We start from the raw sequence: 23555 nt of genomic DNA, 5'->3' as shown, positions 1-23555 counted from the left end.
TATAGTTAACTATGCTTCTTGTTATTATGTTGCACAATTTCGTAAGCTGTTGAAAACCTTGCATCGCAAATGGAACATATATAACCACATGGGGAAATTGCTTGTGGTAATACACATGAAGGTTGGTAGTCTTTTCTAGTAGCATGCTCAGCCAACTTTTGTTGCACCTGGTCAACCCTTTGAACCTTGCTCACGCTTTCATATTCCGAACTTTGAATGCCAGTTTCTTTGGCATCTTTCAAATTCTTGTCTTTTTCACATTCACTACCAGGTTCAGTGCTGTGTACAGTATCGTGATCAGGTTCTGTACCAGTATCATTAAAACTATTCTCTTTTCGACTCTCTCCATTACTGATCAACTTCACCTCTGCATTTCTTTCAACACAGCAATACTTATTGGCTGTTTTAACCGATTTACAACCTGTCTTTTTCATATGTCTTAACCTGTGTTTGGATGTATAGAAACGTTCACCACAAGAACAACGATACAGCTTCTCCACTAAATGCTGGCCAAGCAGGTGTAATCTTAATCCCTCCAATGATTTGAATTCTGAGCCACAGATATTGCATCGCGACATGCTGGAATTTTCAATAAGCTTAATTCGTTTAGCTATTTCCAAAGAATCATTAACATCTGACATAGATTTGAGAGTTTTCTTCTTTGCACCCATCTTTTCACTACTTCTGTTGACGCATGACTTAATATCCTGTCTCGTTTCTATATTCAATTTTTTACATGCACTTTTTCCTTTTTGTTTTGCATTGAGGCGTATCATGTTGCTTACTTTTCCTGGATTTGCTAACTCGCACTGCTTTTTATGTCCATCAAATTGCCATCTCATCAGAATCTTCTGATCACACAAAGAACATTTGAAATTCTTCTCACCTGTGTGTTTGACCACATGTTCTGAGAGATGACTATTACTAAAATATCTCTTTTCACAGTATGGACATTTGTACTTTCTAATTCTTTCATCTGAATATTTTTTCACCATCGCTTTCGTATTTGCTGTTTGACTCGGATTTTTAATGTTTGATTTTAGTTTACTAGCATTTTGTTTAGCTACAGTTTTCAGTGCGCCTTGTGCTGGGTCTCTTACCTGTCCAAACATTTGTGTCTTGTTGACTAGATTAGCACTTGCAGGCAGAGGGCTGCCACCACCTTGAAAGAGGCCTTTCGACATTTTAACGGAACTTCTCCTCGCAAGAATTTGATTAGCAATTTTAACTGCTTTACTACCGGTGCTTCTTTGTGTTTTTCTCGATCTTTTATGCCAATGTACTTCCTTCTTATGATGTGTCAAGTCTCGGTTATATTTGAAACATTTTGAGCAGTCATGACATTTGAAAGGTCTCTCAGAAGTATGTGTCACAAGGTGGTCCTGCACCTGTCCTTTGCAGGAAAATTTGCGTCCACAGTTTGGAAAGGGGCATGTCTTGTCTGTTATTTGCCATTCTAAAAGCTCTCTGTAGCTCCAAGTATCCTTTCCAATTTTTTCTTTACAGGTACCTAGCTTGTCTCCAACTAGTTTCTCTTCTTTATCTGTCGTATCTAGTATATGCCTATCTGCACTGGCCGAACTCTCTGCCTTTCCAGCTTTATCAGACAAAGCTCTACAAGCATGTTTTTTCAAACTTATTCTAAATTTAAATTTCTTAAAACAAACCTCACACTCAAATAATTGCTTCTGACTATATTTATCATATAGAACTCCTTTAACAGCAGCTGACCTTTCGAAGGTTGAGGAGCTTAAGTCATTTTCTGATGTACGAATGTCAAAAGGTGGACTGTTTTTTACCTCAGATTTCCTTTTTTTGTGAATTGTCCAGCGTCTTTTTGGAGTGCAACTAGGATTTTCTTTAAAGTAGTCTTTCACAAGCTCAGGTATTTCAAAACACATGGCATTGTGAGTCCTAAGTTTTTTCTGAGATTCAAAGTATTTGTCACATTTATAACAATCGTATCTCTTGGTATGAGATCCCTCATGTTCTCGAACCTCTTTTATTGTTCTGCAATTTTTCTTACAGTAATTGCAGACCAGATCCTCCGGTTTCAATATTTCTTTCATAGAAAACACGTTATTTTTAAATTTATAAACCTGTTTAGCTTTTGTTTCACCTGTTACAATTACTTTAACCTGAACTGTGTCTTCTCCATTAACAGGTGAAATATCCATTCTTGATTCTACAGTTTCATTTACTAATGTTGCAGCATTTGTCTTGGAACTATTTGTCTCCTCCCCTAAACCCTCGGGATATTTTGATTTGACATTTTCAGTATTTGTATTTTTGTTACTTTTCACAGAATCTGTGTCCTTGTGATGTACCTCACTAAAATGCATTTTTCGAGGGACTTTTTCTTTATCTTTGAAGTCATTAATCAACTGAGAAAATATTTCTTCTTCTTCCATCTCGTCAAAATCATTTTCATCAAAATCCATGTCACTTTCCTCATCATCAGACTCCAAGGTCTCTGCTGACATTTGTGACTGATAACTTACTACACCATTCATCTTTGTTTCAACACTTCTCCCTGTAGAAGTTACTACAGATGCTATGTCTTCAGGCAACTTGACAGTTTGATCTGTTAAGAACTCAATTATGAATGATTCTTTGGGATTACACTTTTCCTCTAAAGCATTTCTTTCTGTCTGGCCTTCATCCTCATTTTCCTTGTTCATCTCATCCCGTTGAGTTTCAAGTGCAAGAAAGTTAACTGATGCTGCATCAACTGCTGGTTGTTCCTGAACCACATCTTGTTCAGAAGTTTGTAGTTTATTCCCACATGCACTACCACTACTAATAACAGCATGTCTATCTTCCTTCAAACTTTCAATTTTGACAGCATACATTGGTTTAGATGTTAGAGTAACATTTGCATTACTTCTTACTGGCTCACTTTCACAAGTTTCATTTGCATGAGAAAGAACAGTACTAACACTAACAGGTTTGCTATCAGTTTGTTGTTCTCCAACTGACCTTACTGCTTGATGTGGTTCAGCTTTGCTAGCATCTGACTGTGATGCTTCATGTGAATCAGGTATACTAGCAACTGACCTCGATCCTTCATGTGAATCCTGTGAATTAACATCTAACTTTGAAGCTTGATGGGTTTCCATTACACTGGCATCTGAAACTGATACTTCATCTGGCTCCAGAACACTAGCATCTGAAACTGATGATTGATGTAATTTAAGTATACTAGCATCTGACCTAGACATCTGGTGTGATTCTGGTTTGCTAGCATCTGACCTTGACACCTGGTGTGATTCTGGCTTACTAGCATCTGACCTTGACACCTGGTGTGATTCAGGCTTACTAGCATCTGACCTTGACACCTGGTGTGATTCAGGCTTACTAGCATCTGACCTTGACACCTGGTGTGATTCAGGCTTACTAGCATCTGACCTTGACACCTGGTGTGATTCTGGTTTACTAGCATCTGAACTTGACACCCGGTGTAATTCTGGCATACTAGCATCTGAACTTGACACCCGGTGTAATTCTGGCATACTAGCATCTGACCTTGATGCCTGATGTGATTCTGGTTCATTATTATCTGACCTTGACACCTGGTGTGATTCTGGTTTACTAGCACCTGAAATAAACATAAACATTCAAACAATACTCGATATATCTGACACTTAACCCATACCCTGCTAAAATTCTATAATAAACTTGTCCATCTTTGAATTTGGACAGTGCCATTAACTGTTGAAGGGGTGCTTACCAAAAAGATACTGACTGAATGGCGAACAGTGTAGATCTTGATCAGACTGCACAGAAGTGCAGGCTGATCATGATCTACACTGGTCACAAAGGCAGAATGTATCGTGTCCAGCATGATAAGGGTACAGATCAGGTTATCGTACAGTGGATTCCACAATCTGAATTCTAAGGGTTAGTTGAAATAGCTGTGAATCCCGAAGGAAGTGCTGGAATTTAACCACTGTGCAAAGTGTAATTGATTTTAGGTTCCTCAATTCTTTTACTTCTATGTCAGAACCAGTCAAAAACACAGGAAACACTCATCAAAGCTGAAGTTTTCTGTTTAGATTAAACAAGATGGCACTAGGTCGCTCACCTGAGAAACACACCATAACAGTGTAAACATGTTTGACACAGTGATTTCATGGAAACAAATATTCTGACCAATTTTCATTAAGATTGGATCAAAAATGAGGTCTCTTAAGTGTAAACAAGCATTTTCTTCAATTTGACCAGTGACCTAGTTTGGAGCTAAGATGACCTACATTCGAATTTGACCTAGATTTGATCAAGGCAATCATTCTGACTATATTTCATCAACCTCAATTGAAAAATACAGTCCCTACCACATACAAAACGTTTTTCTTTGATATATCTTAGCGATGATCCTAAAGATGACCCATATTCAAAACTGACCTAGATTTTATCAAGGCAATCATTCTGACCAAAATTCATGAAGATCAATTGAAAAATACAGCCTCTATCGCATACACAAGGTTTTTCTTTGATTTGACCTAGTGACCTAGTTTTTGACCCCAGATGACCCATATTCAAACTTGGCCTAGATTTCATCAAGATAATCATTCTGACAAAATTTCATGAAGATCAATTGAAAAATACAGCCTCTATCACATACACAAGGTTTTTCTTTCATTTGACCTAGTGACCTATCCCAGATAACTCATTTTTGAACTCGGCCTAGATTTCATCTAGGTAATCATTCTGACCAAAACTCATGAAGATCAATTGAAAAATACAGCCTCTGTCGCATACACAAGGTTTTTCCTTGATTTGACCTAGTGACCTAGTTTTTGAACCCAGATGACCAATTTTCGAACTGGGCCTAGATTTCATCAAGGAAATCATTCTGACCAAAATTCAGGAAGATCGGTTGAAAAATACAGCCTCTATTGCATACACAAGCTAAATGTTGACGGACAAAAGACGCCAGACATCGAGCGATCAGGAAAACTGAGCTAAAAATATCTATTTATTGCGAAAATCGTTCATTGTTTTTTTTTTTCAAAGACAAACAAACTCTCTTATTTATGTCAAGCTTAGCTATGCAAAAAAAAAAAGAAATAAATGACATTTTACAGTCTTTTCTAAAATATATCTCAGTTTTTAAATCCATATAGCCTTATTGTTGTTACTCACATCTATTTTAGAGGCTGTCATACAGGCTTGCTGCTACATGAAATTGCTGGCATTTGGGTTAAAATTTACAATAAACAATGAAACAGATGAGGCAGTATTGTCTAACTTTCAAAATTATTTAAAACAAAAGATATAAATCTATATTGCTCACCAGAGTTGATCTGGCCTAGTGACCTAGTTTTTGACCCCACATGACCCAGTTTCGAACTCGACCTAGAGATCATCAAGACAAACATTCTGACCAAGTTTCATAAAGATTGGGACACAACTGCGACCTCTAGAGTGTTCACAAGCTTTTCCTTTGATTTGACCAGGTGCCCTAGATTTTGACCCGACATGACCCAGTTTCAATCTTGACCCAGATATCATCAACACAAACATTCTGATTAAGTTTCATAAAGATTGAGTCACACCTGTGGCCTCCAAAGTGTTCACAAGCTTTTCCTTTGATTTGACTGGGTGTCCTAGTTTTTGACCCCACATGACCCAGATTCAAACTTGACCTAGAAATCATCAAGACAAACATTCTGACCAAGTTTCATAAATATTGGGTCACAACTGTGGCCTATAGTGTTCACAAGCTTTTCCTTTGATCTGGCCTACTGACCTAGTTTTTGATCCCACATGACCCAGTTTCTAATCTGACCTAGAAATCATCAAGATAAACATTCTGGCCAAGTTTCATAAAGATTGAGTCACAACTATGGCCTCTATAGTGTTGACAAGATTTTCCTTTGATCTGGCCTAGTGACCACACATGACCCAGTTTCAAACTCGACCTAGAAATCATTCTGACCAAGTTTCACCTGTGGCCTCCAAAGTGTTCACAAGCTTTTCCTTTGATTTGACTGGGTGACCTAGTTTTTGACCCCACATGACCCAGATTCGAACTTGACCTAGAAATCATGACCAAGTTTCATAAATATTGGGTCACAACTGTGGCCTCTAAGAGTGTTCACAAGCTTTTCCTTTGATCTCAACTAGTTTATGACCCTACATGACCTAGTTTCGAACTTGATCTAGAGATCATCAAGACTAACATTCTGACCAAGTTTCATAAAGATTGGGTCATTAATGTGGCCTCTAGAGTGTTCACAAGATAAATGTTGACAACCGACGCACGACGGACACCAGACAATGACCGGTCACAACAGCTCACCTTGAGCACTTCGTGCTCTGGTGAGCTAAAAACAAAAGCTGTCCCAAAGACAGATAATGCTCAACTATTGGAATTGTTGTTCAAGAAGCAGGAATATCATCCTGAATGTTAAAATATCTATAGTGTCAATCCAGTATCGCATTAGTTTTTGAGATAAAAACTTGCATGTAGAACTTTACCCAGGATCTTCTTAGTCAAAAAGGGGCATAATTTAGCCAAAACACAGTCAGAGTTAAGGGACTTGATGCTATCACCTAGTTTTATAACTCCAGAGACACAAGTGAAGTTTCAAATCAATACCTGTATTAGTTTTGGAGATAGTAACTTGCATGTTATACCAGATTTATATAAATACTCCTTCTTTCTACCTTTTATGCGCTTATATCAAAAGACTGAAAGTTAAAGCGCTTCTATATTATTTGTACCAGTTTAAAAATAGGTTGCCCACTCCCTCCAAATAAACACCCGTCACACAGATAGAAGACTCACGCGCTAAACCCCCTTGCCTTTCTATTTTCTTTTCCTTTCTATTTTTTTTTTGTTGTTGTTGTTTTTTTTTTCCCTGGAGTACTTCTATTGTATTGTGTTCCAGATATTACAGTATCAACTAACAACCTTGTTTTACAACCAGATTCTGTTACCTTTTGCGGTCTTTTTTTTCTCTCTCTCTCTCTTAAACTCGGTGAATATTTCTATTGTCTTAAACAAACTGAAGATACTGATATTCACTGTACTTTATAACCTGACCAGTGACCACTGGCAAAATATTTTTTCTTAATACATAGTCTTAGAATGGATTAGGTAAATTAGAAAAGGCATGAGTAAATTATTATTAAGAATAAGAAATATTATTATAAAGATAATTTAAAATTTTAAAGAATAAAAATAACAAATTTTGTTTTATATTAATTTAATAGCTTTTAAGCCCTACAAAGGGAAACAACTTAGTCAGAAAATATGTATCATTAATAACAGCTTTTATCTCCCTTCAGTTATCTTGTTCCGTCTATAAGTAGAAATAGCTATAGCACTAGATGATATCTTTGCTGGCAATAGAATATTCACGACTGTTGTTGTTGTTATTCACTGACTTTGTCACTATGTATTATGTTCAGTCATCTGTTTGTAATTCTACATATCATGCTATTGATTTACTGAAAGATTCATGCTATATTATGTGAACATTATGTAAAAGGAGTTTCTCTGGAAATAAAATATAAATTACAAAAAAAAAACTTGCATGCAAAACTTAAACCAGGATTTTCAAGTTCAAAAGGGGGCACAATTTGGGCAAAATACATGTCAGAGTTATGGGACTTGATCCTGTGAGGTTGGCTGACCAAGACAAAAACAAAAGTATCAAAGCTATATGCCTGTAAATAATAGCTACATGCACTCAAAACTTTAACCTGGATTTTCTATGTCCAAATGGGAAATAATTTGGCTAAACTGCATATCAGAGTTATTGGAGTTGATGCTATCACCTAGTTTAATAACCCCTGAGACATATGTGAAGTTTATTAAATTTTGTTTGTTTGTTTTGGGTTTAACGCCGTTTTTCAACAATGTTTCTGTTATGCAACGGCGGGCAGTTAACCTAACCAATGTTCCTGGATTCTGTACAAGTACAAACCTGTTCTACGCAAGTAACTGCCAACTTCCCCACATGAATCAGAGGTGGAGGACTAATGATTTCAGACACAATGTCGTTTATCAAATAGTCACGGAGAACATGCGCCCCGCCTGAGGATCGAACTCGCGACCCTGCGATCTGTAGACCAACGCTCTTACCTATTGTGCTAAGCGGGCGGGTATATGTGAAGTTTAAATTCAATATCTGCATTAGTTTTGGAGATAGTAACTTGCATGCAAAACTTAACCAGGATTTTCTAAGTCCAAAATGGGGCGTAAGTTGGCCAAAATACAAGGTCAGAGTAAAATATGGGACTTCACCCAGTGACATTGGTAATTGACCCAGAAAAAGAAACAAGAGCTGTCACAGGAGACAGCATGCTCAGCTATTTCCATGCTTGATAGTGAAATCGGGCACATCTGAGGAAGCTGGAGCTGCCACTGGAGTGTTTAATGATTCCAATATTGATGAATCAATTTAGTTACTAACGAGATATGGTGAAAAGCATCAAAATCAAACAGAAATTCTACATAAAAGGGGCATAATTCATGAAATATTGGTACAAGAGTTATGGCCCTTGTCATATGATGATGGAACAACTATTTTAAGTTTTGAAAATTTTAAAATTAAATCCATTTTAGTAATAACTGAGATAGAGTGAAAGTGCACCAAAACTTTAACCTGAAATTTCTAAGTAAAAAGGGGGATAGTTCATGAAGTATTGGTGCACAACTAATGGCCCTTGTGTCACATGATGAATGTGATGATGTGGAACAACTATTTTAAGTCTGTATCAAATCCTTTCTTTAATAACAGTAATGAAAATGCATCAAAATTAACCTAAAATTCTAAGAAAAAACTTAAAAGGGGGCATAAATCATGAAAAGATGTGCCAGAGTTATGGCCCTTGTGTCATATGATGTGGTAGATGATATGGAACAACTATTTTATGTTTGAATCAAATCCATTTAGTAACTAGAAGATGCTTTTGTAGAAAAGCGCATGTCTACCCCAGTGCATAGTCGTATAGGCAAGAAGTCCATAGGGGACAGGAGCGAAAGTCAAAGAGACACTGATGGTTGGCTGCAATAGGGATCATCTACTTGGCATGTCCAATCATCCCACTAAGTTTCAACATTTTGGGCCTAGCGGTTCTCAAGTCTTGAACTGGAAACGGTTTTCTTGGTGACCTTGGCCTTTGATCGAGTGACCCCAAAATCTACTCTGCATGTCCGATCATCCTATTAAGTTTCAACATTCTCGGTCAAGTGGTTCTCAAGTTTGATTGGAAAGAGTTTTCTACGTTCAGCCCTCTGTAACCTTGACCTTCGATGGAGTGACCCCAAAAACAATTGGGGTCATCTACGCTGTAGGTTCTATCATCCAACGGAGTTTGAAGGTTCTAGATCAAATGGTTCTCAAGTTATTGACCGGAAATGAATTTCCATGTTCTGTCCGCTGTGACCTTGACCTTTAATAGAATGACCCCAAAATCGATAGGGGTCATCTACTCTACATGTCCAATTATCCTATAAAGTTTCAACATTCTGGGTCAAGTAGTTCTCAAGTTATTGATCGGAAATGGTTTTCCATGTTCAAGCCCCTGTGACCGTGACCTTTAACAGAGTGACCCCAAAAACAATAGGGGCCACCTACTTCAAAAGCCCTGCCACCCTATGAAGTTTGCAGGTTATAGGTCAAATGGTCCCCCAGTTATTGATTGGAAATGAAGTGTGACGTACGGACGGACAGGGAAAAAGGAGATAGAGAGAAAGTGCACCAAAACTTTAACCTGAAATTCTAAGTAAAAAGGGGGGATATTTCATAAAATACTGGTGAAAGAGTTATGCCCCTTATGTCATATAATGTGAGAGATGATGAGAAATAACTATTTTAAGTTTGAAACAAATCCATCAAGTAATAACAGTGATAAAGAGAAAGTGCGTCAAAACTTTAACCAAGGTGCGAATGCGGAAAGACGCTGACACAGGGACGAGTAGGACAGCTCTCCATACTTCATAAAGTTGAGCTAAAAATAAGTTTCAAAGCATATGCCTTGAAATGATAGCTATACATACATGTACTTGCATGCAAAGTTTTTACCAAGGTGTGACGCAAATGCCAGGGTGAGTACATTAGCTCAGACTATTCTTCAAAAGGTGGAGCTAAAAAAAACTTACTTTTCTGCAGATAGTGTAAAAAGCCTTCCTGTACGCCAGTAAACCCCTTCATGTAGCCCAGCCCTTTTATTGACCCGATGAGGTGTGGGGTTTCATCATCTCTTGCAGCACTGACTAAGAAACACTCCTCCCCAGTACCAGATAGCTGTTCTACCTATTGACAGAAAATATACAATGCATAATGTAAGAATTGTTCCACTTTCACTGCAATATGAATTATAAGCCTTTGGCACATGTTTTCAAACCTTTACATTCAAGGCGAATTGAAATAGGAACTTCAGAACTATATGAGCCATGCCATGGGAAAACAAACATAGTGGCTTTGCGACCAGCATAGATCCTGACCAGACTTTGCTTTTAAAACCTATTGCAATTAGAAATGGATCCTGACCAGACTGCGCTAATGCGCAGGCTGATCTGGATCCATGCTGGTCCCAAACCCACTATGTTGGTTTTCTCATGGCGCAGCTCATATCATTCTAACAAACATAGAACTACTGGAAAATTTCCTTGCAATTTTAAGAACTATATATTTACAGATACCCGGCAAGCATAGAACTAAAGGAAAGTTTTCTAAAAACTTAAACTGTATCAGTCAGGAGATTTGTAGCACCATTAACCCTTATCGTGCTAAACATGATTGATTCTGCCTTTGCGACCAGTGCAGGTTATGATCAGCCTGCACATCTGTGCAGTCTGATCATGATCTGCACTTTTTGCCATTCAGTCAGTTACGTTTTGGTATGCATCCCTTTTAACAGTTAATGGTACTGTCCAAACTGAAAAATGGGTAAGTCCATTATAGAAATTTAGCAGGTCAAGGGTTAAGTTTTTCAAAGATAGGAAATGTTCAAACATTTTTAATATCGTATTCCCCTATATATTCAGAGATCTGTAGCATTTATTTCCTGGTTCACCTAATGCCGATTTTTGCATCTGAGCAATAAAAACTGAGGTGTGAAAATTGGAAAATCTTGCATAAAGCATTTGAAATATCTGTTTACATGAATTAAAAGGGAAGAGTTTACTGGTTTGCTTTGGGTTCACTGCTGTTTTTCAAAAGTATTTCAGCTATGTAATAAGGAGGGTGGGTGTAGTTTTTCTGGATTTCCTTGAAGTAATTGCCAACTTCCACACATGAATCAAAGGTGGAGAACAAAATGATTTCAGGCACAACTTCTTTTATCAATTGCCATTGGGAACATACAATACACACATATATTTTCTATTTCCAACTGAACAGTTTTAAAATTTTAGAGTGAAGAGAATAAAATAACTTAATAGTACTTTGACAGTGACAATGGAAACTATGTACAACTCAAGACACACATAAAAAACTATCCTTTAACCTTTACCCTGCTGGCGGCAAGTGATTTTGCCTTTACGACCAGTGCAGATCAAGATAAGCATGGTCTGCAGCTGCTATTCCGTCAGAAAATATTCAATAAACACCCCTTTTAGTAAGAAGTGGCACTGCCCAAATTGAATGATAGGACTAGTCCATTTTAGAAATTTAGTGGCCTAGAGGATAATTAAACACTAATATATAAACACTATAACAAACTTACCAGATGCAGCATCTGAGACCTGATCAACTCCCTCAAAATTTCTATGTAGACCTGCCTGTTCTCCATTGTTACAATGCTGCAAATACATAAAATGAAATTATGTAAAAAAAAAAAAAAAAACAGGTAAGTTTTTTGACAAATTGGAAAATCTGAAACAATCTACTGCTGGTAAAGACTCAAACAAGGAACATTTCTCTTTGGACAAGCAGTTTCTGACAAGAAGATTTTCTAAGTTGCCACTATATAGTTTCATAATATTATACTGAAATAGGGAAAAGTAACCTGTCCTCAAAAGGCCATGTTTTTCAACAAAATTCGTCAGGTTAGAGCAAAAACCTAGTATCTCTATTTCTGAAAACTTTTCAGGAGAAGTAAAAAAACAGTATAATTTTCATGTACCTTTTATTTGGTGAACAATTTTTTAAACATATACTGGAAATAATATATTCTATGTTCCATTTAAGTGGTTTGTCAGTAAACTTAGTAATTATGGAGTAAGAAGCAAGAATTGTTTTTGCGCAAATAGTTTGTATATACAGTGAAACACCGCTCGCTCGAGGTCGCAAGGGGATGAGCAAAATGCTCGAGTTATCCATGGTTTCGAGCGACCCAAACATTGACCAACATACGAAGAAAATTGAAGTTTGTTTTACCAATTGTCATCGAGACCATTGCAGAGGAAACGGTGATGCGTAATAACACACTCGTGACATTTTCAAAAAACATATTACAAACGTTATTTATGATAGATCGTAAATGGCACATGGGAAGGAACAGCTAAGACATTTTTTTTTTTTTTTTTATTTTATTTGACTATACTGTAATCGAATTCGCAATTTTCTTCTCCAAATTAAGATCTCATAATTATCGTCTCAATTTTATGAAAAGGCTATCTTATTTCCTTTATTTGCATGCAAACAACTGTTGATTAAAATATTAAGATCTCATAATTATCTTCTCGATCCCGCAGAAAAAAAGTAATAATTAATAACAATTTTGATCAATAAAATTTTTCTTCCACCTTTCATCAATAAATAATCTCATTATCAGATCAAATATACCGACAAACAAACATTTAAGAAAGTCGGGGAATAGACCATGCAATTCTCACGGCGTGCGAAAATTTTAAATTAACTGATACATTCTGACCGCCGAAGGTGTGAAAAATTTTGACACCTCTGCTCGAGTTTGCCATAAGCAACAAAGAGTAAATTAATACACAGGGACCAGGTGTCATGCTCGAGCGATCGAGTTATAGATGCTCGACCCAGCCATGGTAATTTCACATAGAAAATAGAAGGAAATCGGCCGGGACCGCATGAATTGCTTGAGCGAGTCCGAGTGCTCGAGTCATCGATGCTCGAGCGAGTGGTGTTTCACTGTATTTCGAATATAATTTTTGTGCAATTACCACTTATATTGAGAAACAATGTTATTGCTGGAACTATGCAAAAACATTGCAGTTGTAAATACAGGCTTTTTGCTGGCTCATTTATGGTAATTCCAGTCCTAATACACTCCGCATAAACACTGCAGATGTAAATACAGGATTTTTGCTGTCACAGTTTGTTTATATCTATCACTAAATTGTTGCGCAAGAACACTGCTAATAAAACTGAGTGGCTTATGCATGGACCATACTCATAAAAGTACTCGTAAAAACACTGTGTTGAAACATAGTATATTCAGATAAGATATTTTGCCATAACAATTATAGCACTGATAATTAAGATAAAAATAATGACAATATAATATTATAGCATATACATATACAACGCCTTTGCTCAACTGATTGTCTATTAAACAGCGTAAAAAGATGAAAAATAACAGTATCTGAAGTACATTACTTTAATACAAAGATAATAATTTATGGATGCATTGAATAATTAATATTATGCGAGTTATTATAATTCCGATCCGATCTTATTCCTGGCATTCAAAAATAGTCAGTGGATAACTTCTTGTACCCCTCCCTTCAATAACAGTTCATTTTATTTAATCAGGATCTATGTCTACATCCCTTCCCTCAAAGTCTGGTTCTGCAAGCACTTCTTTTGCCAGTTTACTTGTCGGACGAGAGAGTAATAATCATGAAACTCACATTGTGCAAATTGTAAAGAGGTTTTGCTTTTTGGCGACTGATATGGAAGCTTGCTGTTATACCGCTTCGGTAGTGGGTCTTTGGCTGGGTACTGGGTCTTTGGCTGGTAGTTGACTATCTTTTGTGAGTTGTATCCTCTCAATATCCTAATATCAGTAAGGCGTAAAAAAAATTGTTTGTTTCCGGTATCCCGACCTACCCTAAATTTTTGGCCCGACCCTAAATGATTTATGGCCTTTGGGAATATTTTTTTCAACTTTTTGACAAAACTGCACTTTTTATGCTTTAAACATGCTCAGTGATGTTAGAAATCAACTTACTGATGCTCTAAATGCACAACCCCCTTGTTTGTATTCATTTCTTGACACAAAATTAATTTTTGAAAAGTCTCCCTTAATAAGAAAAAAAAATCCCCCCCCCCCAAAAAATATTTCCGACCTACCTACCCTAATTTTTTTAGCATGTTACTGGATTTTTAGGCCTAATACAATATTTGAAGTAAAAGCATGTGGATTATCTTTGGTAAACCTGATTCACTTCATTTTTGTCCGCTTTACTTTCACTCCATTGTCCGAATGTGTGATCTTCATGTTCTTTGATTTAAGTAATTAATACTCATACTTTACTGGCAACAGTGTACGGGTTGCCACGTCAGGCCGTGGTTTATCACAGTGTCCCACTTGCTTTGACCATTAATCTGAGTATGTTTGGTAAACTTGATTGTAGAGTGCATACTGTCGCACTCCATATGTGTGTTGCCAGATTCAAGAAATTTGAGATCTATTTGTTTAGTAGTCTTGATTGTGTCTACCGCATGAAATAATTTTATTTTTGTTCTGTCCCGTAAATGCATCTGACTATTATACCACAGTTTCAACTGACTGTGGTAGATTGTAGGTAAATGTTTATACTCGTAGAAATCTCACAGGAACCCCTCTTTCCATTAACTTCTGACCACACCTAACATGAACCATTTCCGAAACTGTAAACTGACAGATTAAAGCAACGCAACTTCCTCATACAGTACGTTAGAATGACTAAATTACAAGATGCGTACAGCACTGATTGTACATCAATGGTGCATTTGTGTAGCTTACAAAGTGTACAGCACCTATTGTACATCAATGGTGCATTTGTGTAGCAATGCTGTTGTCTTGCTTGGCTATGTTTTTCTTCCCAATTAAGCTGTTATTTTACATTGTTGGTGCTTTTGGAACTCTTCTTTCTCTTCTACCCTTTTTTACATGGTATTTTGCACACTAATTGCAATGATCATTCTTAGGAACATGGAACGTGAGAAAAAGCTCCTAATTCAACATTATTGTCTATCTATTGCATCAGCTTTGTTGCTTGTATTTTTAACTCATCTGATTTTTTTGGGGAAAAAAAGAGATGAGTTACTGTCATCACTTGATCGCCATCGGCGTCTGCGTCGGCGTTGCCTGGTTAAGTTTTTTGTTTAGGTTAGCTTTTCTCCTAAAGTATTAAAGCTATTGCACTCTGTACAGCAAGAAACACAACTCCATCATGCTTTTTGCAAGAATTATGACCCCTTTGGACTTAGAAAATATCAGATTTCTTGGTTAAGTTTTATTTCTCCTAAACTATCAAAGCTATTGCTTTAAAACTTGCAACACTTGTTTACCATCAAAAGCTGACTCTGTACAGCTAGAAACATAACTCCATCCTGCTTTTTGCAAGAATTATGGCCCCCTTTGGACTTAGAAAAATCAGATTTCTTGGTTAAGTTTTGTGTTTATGTCAGCTTTTCTCCTAAACAGTAAAACTATAAAAGCTATTGCTTTAAAACTTGCAACACTTGTTCACCATCAATAGCTGACTCTGTACAGCAAGAGACATAACTCCATCCTGCTTTTTGCAAGAATTATGGCCCCTTTTGGACTTAGAAAATAGCAGATTTCGTGGTTAAGTTTTGCGTTTAGGTCAACCTTTCTCCTTAATGGTCAAAGCTATTGCTTTAAAACTTGCAGCAGTTATTCATCATTAAAAGCTGACTCTGCACAGCAAGTACCTCAAATGTACATTGCTTTTTTGCAAGAAATATGGCCCCTTTTGGACGTAGAAAATCATGACAATATTTCTATTATACAGAGACAAAAAAAATCAGATGAGCATCTGCACCCGCAAGGCGGTGCTCTTGTTTTGGTATTATTTCTTTGTCATACACACTATTATGAGTGTAAAAATCTTACCTTTGCTAGTTTGCAGAAAAACCAATCACAGTTTAATAAAACGCAATTTATAAATGCGACATTAACCTTCCCAAACTCAAAATGAGAACAGACTGAAATCCTATATAATTGTTTTTGTAACCTTACTTGATGCTAAAATTTGATGTATATTTGGAGTTGACATTTAAGCAATTCAAATGTAAATCAGTCAGTGCAAAAAACTATCAATTTCAAATACTGGTTTCTGCACCAACTAAAATATTACTGACATGTTGCGTTGTATCTTTTTATACTTCGTTTTTGCTCCAACTGCATGCACAATGGCAACCAATTATTTTCCAGCAAAAAGCCAGTATTTCTAAAACCGTGGTTTTTGCTCTAGTAAATAAGTTAAAGGCCCATCTACTGTCTAGACGGTACTCCTTGCTGTATAAACCTGAGGTGTACATTTTTTTATGGAGTACACCTTGTACATCTACAATGTGCAAATCATGGTTTATGCAATTCATTATCCTTTATTTAATTTCCCTCCAACATTCCTTCTGCACAATGGAAATGCTTGAAGAAGACCTTTTGTTGCGTGTTTGTTTAGTAATAATTTGTGTTACTGTTAAGCAAATTAGAATGGATAATTTGATAGGAAGACAATGGGTCAGGTCATGTATAGCCAGGAGGGATAAATTTGATGCATATAATGCACTGTTAACTTAGTTACATGAACTTGATGCTGAAGATCCAACAGCATTTAAAAACTTTATACGCATGGACAGACCTTCATTTCTTGAACTGTTGGAATTAGTCACACCCTTATCAAAAGTGCTCTTTGTCTGCAGTCTTTCTTGGAATAATTAGGATTTCTTATATTCCATAAATCTTCTTCCCCATGATAATATTCAATTAATTTTTCTGTGTCTGCGATGCTCCAACTAGCCGACATTTTTGTACATAATCACAAATAAATTCATAAATTGTCCACTTTCATACTCTCAATACTCCTGGAATGTCATACAACAACACTTTAATTTGCTTTAATTCGATGTAATTGGTAAAATATTAAAACAAAATCGGCACAGCCAAGGTTTACAGAAATAGAACATGCTCTATCCTAAAAACTTGCTGTATACTCCCAGAGAGGTTTATAAAACAGTGTAGTAGACCCCATCTACACGATAAACTTTGATGTATAGATCAAAGTTTATACAGCGAGGAGTACCGTCTAGATGGGCCTTAAGTTTACGACATTTCCTATAGCCACTACAGTGATAACAAGCTTTTCCTTTGATTTGACCTGGTGACCTAGTTTTTGACCCAAGATGACCCAATATCGAACTCGTCAAAGATTTTATTGAGGGTAACATTCTGATCAAGTTTAATTAAGATTGGACCAAAATTGTGACCTCTGGAGTGTTAACAAGCTTTTAACTTTGATTTGACCTGGTGACCTAGTTTTTGACCCAACCTGATCCAGATTTGAACCTGACCTATGGATCATCAAGATTAGCATTCTGACCAAGTTTCATTAAGATATAGTCATAAATGTGGCCTCTAGAGTGTTTACTAGCTTTTCCTTTGATTTGACCTGGTGACCTAGTTTTTGACCCTACATGACCCAGAATCAATTTGGACCTTGAGATCATCAAGATTAACATTCTGACCAAGTTTCATAAGATATAGTCATAAATGTGACCTCTACAGTGTTCAAAAGCTTTTCCTCTGATTTGACCTGGTGACCTAGCTTTTGACCCCAGATGACCCAATATCGAATTTGTCCAAGACTTTATTGAGGGTAACATTCTGACCAAGTTTCATTAAGATTGGGCCAAAATTGTGACCTCTAGAGTGTTAACAAGCTTTTCCTTTGATCTGACTTGGTTACCTAGTTTTTGACCCCAGATGACCCAATATCGAACTTGTCCAAGATTTCATTGAGGGTAACATTCTGACCAAGTTTCATTAAGATTTGGCCAAAATTGTGACCTCTAGAGTGTTAACAAGCTTTTCCTCTGATTTGACCTGGTGACTTAGCTTTTGAACCCAGATGACCCAATATCGAACTCGTCCAAGATTTTATTGAGGGTAACATTCTGACCAAGTTTCATTAAGATAGGGTCAAAATTGTGACCTCTAGAGTGTTAACAGTCAAATTGTTGACGACGGAAGAACAGACGACGGACACAGGGCAATCACAAAAGCTCACCTTGTGCTCAGGTGAGCTAAAAATAAGTTATGCAATCAAAGTATTCAGCTGACCAGTATTGACCACTATATGTATTGATCAGGGATATTGCGTAGGAACAAAATTTGAATTGACCAGTACTGTCCATTTCAATGAGGGTAATTTATAGTAATAAATCTTAAATTAATTTAAAATAAAGGCTACTGTAAGAAGATAAAAGCATTGAATGAACTAGTATTGACCACTGACCAGTCTAAGTATATTGTCCAAAATAGAGCCTGACCAGGACACATTGCCAAGGACCAAAATTGAATCGACCAGTATTGACCACTATACTTTTTGATGAACAAAATTTCATATTATTCAAATTGCTTTATTATTTTTACCTCACTATTACAGCCTGTGCTAATCTGTGAATGTGCATTATGGAAGTGTTAAATAAACCAGTATTGACCACCCAAGAGTGACCATAGTATTGAATCGACCAGTATTGACCGGTATTGACCAGTATTGACTGCCAGCCCGGCAATACTCATATTGACCGGCTTTTTGCCAACATTGCTTGGCCTAGGAATCATCAAGATAAACATTCTGACCAAGTTTCATGAAGATAGAGTCATAAATGTGGCCTGAAGAGTGTTAACAAACTTTTCCCTTGATTTGACCTGATGACCTAGTTTTTGACCTCATATGACCCAGTTTCTAACTTGGCCTCAAAATCATCAAGATAAACATTCTGACCAAGTTTCCTGAAGATAGGGTCATAAATGTGGCCTGTAGTTGTTAACAAGCTTTTCCTTTGATTTGACCTGATGACCTAGTTTTTGACCCGACATGAGACAAGTTTTGATCCAGGCCTAGAGACCATCAAGATAATCATTCTGTGCAAGTTTGTATCAAATCAATCCATAAATGAAACCTCTATATGGCTGAAAGGCTATTTGCCCCTTTCAGGGGCAGTAACTCTAGAACCCATGATGGAACCTAGCCAGTTTTTTATAGGAACCGAGATCTTGTTGTGACTTAAGTTGTGTGTAAGTGTTGTTAGACTCAAATATAAAATGTCTTTTCTATCGTGTTCACAAGGTAAAAATTAACAAATTTTGGCTCTTTCAGGGGTCAATCAGGGGCCATTACTCCAGAACCTAAGATTTGATCCGATAGATTCATCACGGAATCCAAGATTTATTGTTGTTGAAGATATTTTGCAAGTTTGTATTAAATCAAAACATAAATGAAGTCTCTATATGGCTGCAAAAGTCAAAATTGCAAATTTTTGGCCCTTTAAGGGACGCATGAAGGGATCTGGCCAATTTTTGAATGGACCTGAGATATTATGCCACTACAAGTTGTGTGCAAGTTTGATTTAAGTCAGTTGCAAAATGTGGTCTCTATCGTGTTCACAAGCAAAAGGTAACAATTTTGGCCCTTTAAGGGGCCATAACTCTGGAACCCATGAAGGGATCTGGCCAGTTTTCGAAAGGACCCAAGATATTATGCCAGTACAGTTGTGCGAAGTTTGATTGAAATTAATTGCAAAATTTGGTCTCTATCGTGTTCAAAAGCCAAAAATAGCAAATTTTGGCCCTTTAAAGGGGCATAACTCTGGAACCAATGATGGGATCTGGCCAGTTTTTGAAAGGAACTGAGATATTATGCCAGTACAAGTTGTGTGCAAGTTTGATTAAAATTGATTGCAAAATGTGGTCTCTATTGTGTTCACAAGAAATTGTGGACAGACAAAGGGCGATCACAAAAGCTCACCTTGTCAATACGTGACAGGTGAGCTAATAAAACCTATATGTACCAAAAGGGGATTCCATTCCTCATTGATTTATGTAAAAATTATTATAAAGTAATTTCCAAAATAACAAATTTTCTGGTGATTTAAACCTGTATGTACTGAACACAATTAACGTTTACCACATCTACACGGCAATAATGCGCAAGCAATAAAACCAATAACTTTTCATGACAGTGTACTGTGATTTATCCTCCATTATTTTGGTCCTACAAAGTTTTGACAGTTAGATTGCTTGTCACAAATATAAAACAATCTGACCGTTGAATTATTTTGACTACTACATATGGTACTAATTCTGGCTACCATAACTTAACTGACCCTACTTTTATATTTTGATGGTCATGTCCATTACCGGTAAGTTATAATGCAGAGATCAAAATCAGCATAATTATTTCCGAAGCTGAATTGTTTAAACAAATATGGTAGTATATGCAGTAGAAAACCATGCTACAATAAAGGGACATCCTATTCCCACCCAGTACTACCTCCATGAAGTCCTGCTCAAATCAGTCACCTCAGCCAAATACCTTGGCGTGGACATATCAAATAATATTTCATGGGACCCCCACATCAGTAGGTCAACAAAGAAAGCAAATCAAACATTAGGGTTTCTGCGCAGAAACATCAAGGTCAAATCTGAACCCATTAAGTCCATTGCTTACCAGACACTTGTTAGAGCCCAGCTGGAATATGGCTCTGAAGTGTGGTCACCCTAAACTCAAACCCTCATAGACCTGATAGAGGATGCCCGAAGGGCAGTTCGTTGGATTAAGGCTGACTGCTACTGTCAAACCTCCAATGACACAGACATGTTACAACCCCTCAAACTTTGTCACCTTGATCTCTGATGTATTGATTTCATTTTTATATTGTTGGATTTAACGTCGCACCGACTAAATTATACGTCATATGGTGACTTTCCAGCTTTGATGGTGGAGGAAGACCCCAGGTGCCCTGCCCCTCCGTGCATTATTTCATCACGAGCGGACACCTGGGTGAACTACCAACCTTCCATATATATATAAACCAGCTGGATGGCTTCGTCGCATGATAGCAGACTTTCCCTTGTAATGTACAAAGTTCACCATGAATTAGTTGCCATCCCCAAAGAACAGGCTTCTTAGTTCCCCTCACTCGCCCAACACATCACTTCCGCTCCCTCAGTTACAAGATATTCACAGCAACTACAGATTACTTGAAGTATTCTTTCTTCCCCAGAACAGTGTATCACAGTGTTTAGGGTGACTACACTTCAGAGCTATATTCCAGTAATAAAGCCTTCAAAGAACAAGCATACATTTCCCTAGTTCGATCTGTGTTAGATTATGCAAGTGTCGTCTGGGACCCCCACCTCCAGAAAGACATAGACAAGCTTGAGGTTGTACAAAGGCGTGCAGCGTGTTTCGTTTCTAACTATTATGGGCGCAAAAGTTGTGTTTCTAACATGATGCGTGACCTGAAGTGATAACCCTTAAAGGAGCGCTGACGAGACCAGTGCCCGGTATTCCTACATAAGATTGTCTACGACCTGGTGGCAGTCCCCGCTGATGATTTCCTGGAATACAACCCACGGCAACAAGGAAGATCAAACTCTAAATCAATCAAACAAGTGACAAGTAATACAGACATATACAAAAACTCATTTGTGCCTCAAACCATGTCTCACCTTAAACTGCCTGATAGCTGCTTTTATACTATTTTTTCCTTGCTTTTAACTATCTTTATACTTCAGTCTATTAATATTTTTTTGTGGCTTGACACACCAGATATCTATATCCCCCGTGAAGGGTTTGACATTATCAGAAGATAGATAGGTAGAGACGTTGGCAGCGCACCTGAAAACAGGTCTAGGATTTCGTGGTTTTTACAGACATTCTGTAAAATTTATGGACAATCAATAAATTCAAAAGATTTTTCAGTCTATAAATTTACAGAATGGGTATACGAAATCTAATAAAATTACATTTACTGGTACTGATGATAAACCCGGACAGAAAATGAGTTTTTTTACCTGTAACTCTTTTATTTCTACAAACTGTTATCAATGGCTGGTATCAAAATAAAGCTTAACATTTGCTGAAAACTTAACATAAATCAACTTATATTTAATTAGCGAACTCACATGAAGTGAGGCCCTGAAAGGGGTATGTAAAATGGGGACTGTACGAACGTTGACTGATGATAAATTCGACCACTTTGTCATTTACAAAATTTTCCTCATAGTATTATATTGAAACTTTCCCAGAAATGCTGCAACAGTCATTCCGGATCAAATAATGAAAAGTGACCCAATGTCAGGCCTTTATGTGTTGACAGTGAGCATGCGTAAAAAACACACTCTTCCCCAGTAATTTTGGATAAATATTTTATTATACAGATAAATGTAAGTCATTTATTCATACTGAATATCTACCAATTTTGTTTTTGTTTACACCAGTTGGTGTTGTAAGTAGTTGCTATTAGATGGTGTGTTCAATTATATAAATAACCGATTGCAATAAAATATTTCCAAGGTGGTCAACTTTATCATCTGTAGCCCCATGTGGTTCTGGGAAGAATTGGAACCACTGCCGTACCCTTGCATGATCGTAAGAGGCGACTGATAGGGTCTTAACACTTGGTTTTGCAGTAACTCTGTGATTCCAGCAGGTATGCAAATTTTGATTCCATACCTCATGTTTTTATTTTGATGTAAATGAGATGTGAAACCCAAATTTGTAGTCCTGTTTGGCGCCATATAACCTATACTGTGTTGGTGCGCCGTAAAACCCAAATAAATAAATAAATTATCATCTGTCCGGGTTTATCATCAGTACCAGTAAATCTAGTCGAACTAATCCGACGTATACAGTTTGTTTTATATTGTGACGGTCAAACTGTAACGTCGCGGTGTCTGCAAAAGTCAGAAATTAAAAAGCAGCCCCTCAGCAACAGTAAGCTTGTCTACAGTAAATCAAAATCGCAGGTTTAAACATATTTTAAAACTGCATAAAGAAATGAACCTTATTTCTGATTAGGACTTTGAATTTTCGGAAAATCTGAAAAAAATATAACTTTTTCCAAAAATATGATAGACTGAAAAATCTTGATTATCGAGAGTTAGGCTTAGAATCTAGGATATGACACCAATTAAAAACAAATTCAGAAACACACATTATTTTTTCACCTTTTATATAAACAGCTGTCCCGGTCAAAGAGCTAATAACTATTTACCGACGATATTTATCTTCTTCGTCCCAACATTTTCCACTCATTTCCGGATATTTCCAAAACTGATATTTCCGGTTTCGATTTCAAACGTATCTAAAGTCCAGTACACGTAATCCGTTGAATAGTCCGGCTACCGACTAGATATTTTTTTATTTTTATTTTTTTTTTCAATAATTCCTCTTTATACATGTTATATATTCTGGCCGATCATTCATCGCACTGATTTTCTAGTCTGATAAAATCTGGTCAGGGCTTGTGACAGATGTCTCATAATAAACCATTAGCTGACCAATCAAATGTACGGCACACTGCAATCTCTTGTGGACAGAGATCTTAAAATCAGATAACAGGCGGGGTCAGCACATGCCTGAGCTGAGGTTCAGTTTC

At 36.9% G+C, this 23555-nt stretch overlaps 1 protein-coding gene across 2 annotated transcripts; it reads right to left on the bottom strand.

Moving 5' to 3' along the window:
• Positions 1–23262, bottom strand: LOC123527170 (zinc finger protein 62 homolog). 2 transcript variants are annotated; one of them, XM_045306468.2, is made up of 4 exons: positions 23125–23262; positions 11686–11761; positions 10118–10271; positions 1–3598 (listed from the first exon to the last, which is right to left on the bottom strand). In XM_045306468.2, exons 2-4 carry the CDS (start codon positions 11749–11751, stop codon positions 6–8), a joined length of 3813 nt encoding a protein of 1270 aa, XP_045162403.2. In that variant the 5' UTR covers positions 11752–11761; positions 23125–23262; the 3' UTR covers positions 1–5. The 2 variants fall into 2 exon arrangements, with proteins under 2 accessions (XP_045162403.2, XP_053379143.1); XM_053523168.1 differs by having other exon boundaries at positions 23172–23236.
• Between the last annotated feature and the right edge of the window lie 293 nt (positions 23263–23555).

This window comes from Mercenaria mercenaria, chromosome 14 (genome assembly GCF_021730395.1).
Source record: "Mercenaria mercenaria strain notata chromosome 14, MADL_Memer_1, whole genome shotgun sequence".
In the NCBI taxonomy this organism is placed as follows: domain Eukaryota; kingdom Metazoa; phylum Mollusca; class Bivalvia; order Venerida; family Veneridae; genus Mercenaria; species Mercenaria mercenaria.
Note: the sequence above shows the minus strand (reverse complement) of the source record. Positions and strands in the feature narration are given on the sequence as shown.